Source organism: Saprolegnia parasitica (assembly GCF_000151545.1).
Source record: "Saprolegnia parasitica CBS 223.65 unplaced genomic scaffold supercont2.168, whole genome shotgun sequence".
NCBI classification, from domain to species: domain Eukaryota; phylum Oomycota; class Saprolegniomycetes; order Saprolegniales; family Saprolegniaceae; genus Saprolegnia; species Saprolegnia parasitica.
This window is the reverse complement of record NW_012156562.1, coordinates 31,764-35,407: the sequence shown is the minus strand read 5'-3', so window position 1 is coordinate 35,407 and position 3,644 is coordinate 31,764. Positions and strand designations below refer to the sequence as shown.

The 3,644-nt window shown below is 56.7% G+C and overlaps 1 protein-coding gene across 1 annotated transcript in view; it reads left to right on the top strand.

Annotated features, from left to right (window-relative positions):
- SPRG_21550 (hypothetical protein) overlaps positions 1-540 on the top strand; it is a gene marked incomplete at both ends in the record, with an annotated part of 2,170 nt that extends 1,630 nt beyond the window's left edge. The window contains 2 exons of the mRNA XM_012354568.1: positions 15-156; positions 200-540. Coding sequence (XP_012209958.1) covers positions 15-156; positions 200-540 — 483 coding nt within the window. The remainder of the gene's footprint in view (positions 1-14; positions 157-199) is intronic.
- Between the last annotated feature and the right edge of the window lie 3,104 nt (positions 541-3,644).

Sequence of the window (3,644 nt, the reverse complement as noted above, 5' to 3'; positions counted from 1 at the left end):
GGTGGTCTGCGTAGGTGGTCTGGGTCTGCCTGTTCGTGTGCAGTTCGCTCTATTCGTGGGTCTGGGACGTGGTCATGGACTGGGGCGTTGGCCGGCGTCCACGGCACGAGTTTTTAGCCACGACCCGCATCAAGTCGCGGCGTCACGTCTACTATGGTACGCCGTCTACTTGGAGGCTGATTCTTCAAGTCTTGCGTAGCGGTCGCTATCGGGATTGACCTCGTTCTCAGCTTCTCCTGGACACTGGCGCTGATCCCGCCCGACGCCGGGTCGCCTCTGGGCACGGTGCTGCTCTCGATGCAGCCCATGATGATGTTTATGGAGCCCATGCGCCGCGCCATGTGGAGCTGCCTCGCGATCAAGAACGAGCACCTGCGCAACACACTGGGCTTTCAATCGACGTACTCGCTCCCGCTGCACTTGGATCCGCCGTCGTCTCTTGATGAAGGCAAAGCCTCGGCGACGACATACGTGTACAAGATTGCAGCTCTGAGCGCGGGCTTGCTTTGTCTCAGCGTAGCTGCCATTGTGCTAGGATAATGGAGACCAGAACAACACAACCACGTTCGGATATATATCTCACCATTTGTCCTGCATTGACTTGGCCATGGGCCTTTGCAGCGACAAGGCGCATCCAAATAGAGCCAAAGAACGCCCGGCGCAGCAGCCATTCCGACATGCGACGAGGTCACGACCATCTTGCCGTCTGGGTCTGCAGCATCGTCTCGACGCAAGACAACCTGGCATTGGTCGAGCGCGTGGCTGGTAGAGGCAGGCACGTTGTGATTGATTGGCTTGATGACGACACCGTGAGCTTTGAGGGCTGTAGACCACACCACGTCGTTCGTGCACGGGCGCCAAGGTCTCGTGTTGCCACGATTGACCAATCAGATGCAGTCATATTACTATTGGATTGGATCCACATTTAACGTGATGTTTGTTGTTGAAGTGGGTCTCTATTACAATAGATAAAACTATGCTAAATAAAATTGTCGGACTTTCTTCGTTGTGTGTACTCGGTTGAGGGACTTGATTTAGGCAGGCGGAGGCAGGAGCGCTATCCGCGGAACGAGGTGACGTCGCGGCCACTCATGTTGGGCGAGGAGCTGGAGAAGACGACGAAGAGCAGGCTGCGCGGGCTCTTGTACGAGGCTGTGGTGCAAGTGCAGTTGAGCGACACGTGCCGCCTTGACGGCAATCGTCCATGGACTTGGCAGCGGTAGGTCGGCGCGGAAGACGCGATCGTTCCGGACTCGCCAGACGTTGAACCAGACGCAGGCGCGGATCACGGGCCAGAGGTATCGGAACGCAGCTTGGTGCATGCTGGACGCCGTCTGGGGCGTCGAGTAGAGGTAGCCGGAGAGCGTAGTCGGCAAGGTCACCCCCAAAGGGACCGTGACGGCGTGAAGCGTGCTCCACACGTCCTTGATGAAGTCGCAGTCTACGAGGAAGTGGCGGTACGTCTCGTGCGCGGGGCAGAAGAGGCACGCTTGGTCGGCCCTGTCGAGCCAGTGCAAATGTGCGCGGAACTTGACCGTGCGGAGCATCACTTGGTAGACGAAGTCGGCGTACTTGGGTAAGATAGCGTCGGGTAGCCGGAGCTCGGCTGCGGCGGCTACGGCAGCAGGCGCCTCGTAGAAGTCTTCCTCGACGCCCAGGTGACGGGTCGGTAGCTGCAAGCGCGTCCTTGGCGGGGCACGACGTCGGCGGGCTTCGGCGGGCGTCGTCTGGGTCAACGGCTTGGTGACCTTGTGGAGTCGAACCAGCCATGGCGGCTTGGTTTAACGTGATGTTTGTAAAGTCGATGAGCTTGCGATATTAAAATGCATTGGTGCATTAAAATACAAACATGACGCACATATGCAGTCCAGGTGCGCGAACGTACAATGTACAGACCTTCGATCCTGCATAGGATGCCATCAAGTTCGCGCACCTGAGCTACACATGCGTCTGGGGGTTTCTAACTTGACGAAAAGCAAAGACAGCGCCCGTTTCCACAAGGCTGGGTGGAGCGTGCAGCACCATTTACAGTATATTGATGTATCTCTTGTGGCTCGAGTCGTGGCAGCTATACCGGTAATACTAGACACGGCCAGTTGGTCTCGATCGTGTCGAGAGCGCTTGTGATGATTGTAAATCCTTTGTGGTATCAATAAGATGGCGTGGTTGAAGTCACACTGATTTGGTTTGGCGTACTTTTGCACACGCCTCTTTAGCCACGAAAATCGACGATTCGCCCGCAGCTACAGCATCTTCCAGGCAACGTTCATACTAGTACGATGTACCATGGCCCAATCGTCCATTCTGTAGTAAAGAGGGTCGCTGTCAGCTTGGCTCCGAGCCGTCTTCAAAACTCGAGCCTTAGCCAACCCCACAACGGCTTGGAGCACATCGGCTAGCCGATGATCTCGCACGCTATTAGCAAGTTGACGCAGTCCGATGGTTTGTGCAACCTTGGGTAGGTGCGCAATCTTTTGCTCCGTACGCCTCCAACCGCGCGATCATTCGCAAGTTCAAACCACCCCTGTCCACAATTCACTTGAGCTTTTTTGGATCGTGTTCCAAACGTAACGCATCGCACGATGTCGGCCGCCGGAAATATGGGGTGGGCACCAACATCTTGGGTCGGCAGTGGGAAGATGGCATCGAGGGAGCAGCCAAGCTCGGGTTGTCCAGAGCTGTCGTGGCGAACGAGAGAAATTTTTTGTCAGATCGCAATCAGCAAGGTGTAACAGCCCAGGGTGGGACGCCTTTTCGTTTTCTCACGCCACGACCCACGCAGCGCCGTCCATCGGCCAACAAAAGACCCCTTCTCGCCCGATGAGAGTGTATTATACAGCAATAAAGTCGACGATTTGTGGTTTGGAACGACTGCTTTGTGACGCGCGTCGCAGCGCCTGCAAGATACCCTCTAACGTTAGCCGTCTCCCTAGACTTCGGCATGGGTCAGCGTAATTGGACCACATGGTCTTGTCCAGCCCCCGGCTCCTTTGCTTGATACAATTTCCAAGTCTACATATTCAACGACTGTGACGAAACGCTGGGAACACCGTCGATGCTACATGGCAGGCGTCTGTGCTCAAGACTTTTCTGCAATCAGTTTGGAATTTGCAGCGGGCCCCAATAATGACCTCAAAGAAGCAGATCGGTGCCATGGAGCTCCAAGAACGCGTCTCGTATGTCTCGGCGACGCAGGACAAGCCAGCGGGCGACGACTATGCCGACGCCAAGACGCCCGGCGATCTCGAAGACGGCGCCCTCCGCGCCGGTGGCGCCCCCGACTACTTGAGCCGCGAAGTGCTCGGCTTGCTCTCGCAGTACGTCTGCGTCGGCCTCATCTACGGCTGCCTGCCCAACATTCTCTACCCCGTCTTCACCGGTTTACTACCACATGACCGGCGCTCAGTACAACTCGGCCAAGACATTGGTGACTATCGGCTGGTCGCTCAAGGTGTTTGTTGGCATGATCTCGGACTGCGTGCCCATCAAGGGCTACCGCCGCAAGTCGTGGATGGTGATCGGCTGGACGTGCTGCCTCTGCTTCCTCCTCATCCTCTCGTGCATGGACCTCGGCGATCCATACTACCCGGTTGATGCCGTCGGCCTCAAGGACCCGATCAACCGCACGGCGGCCGACAATGCAA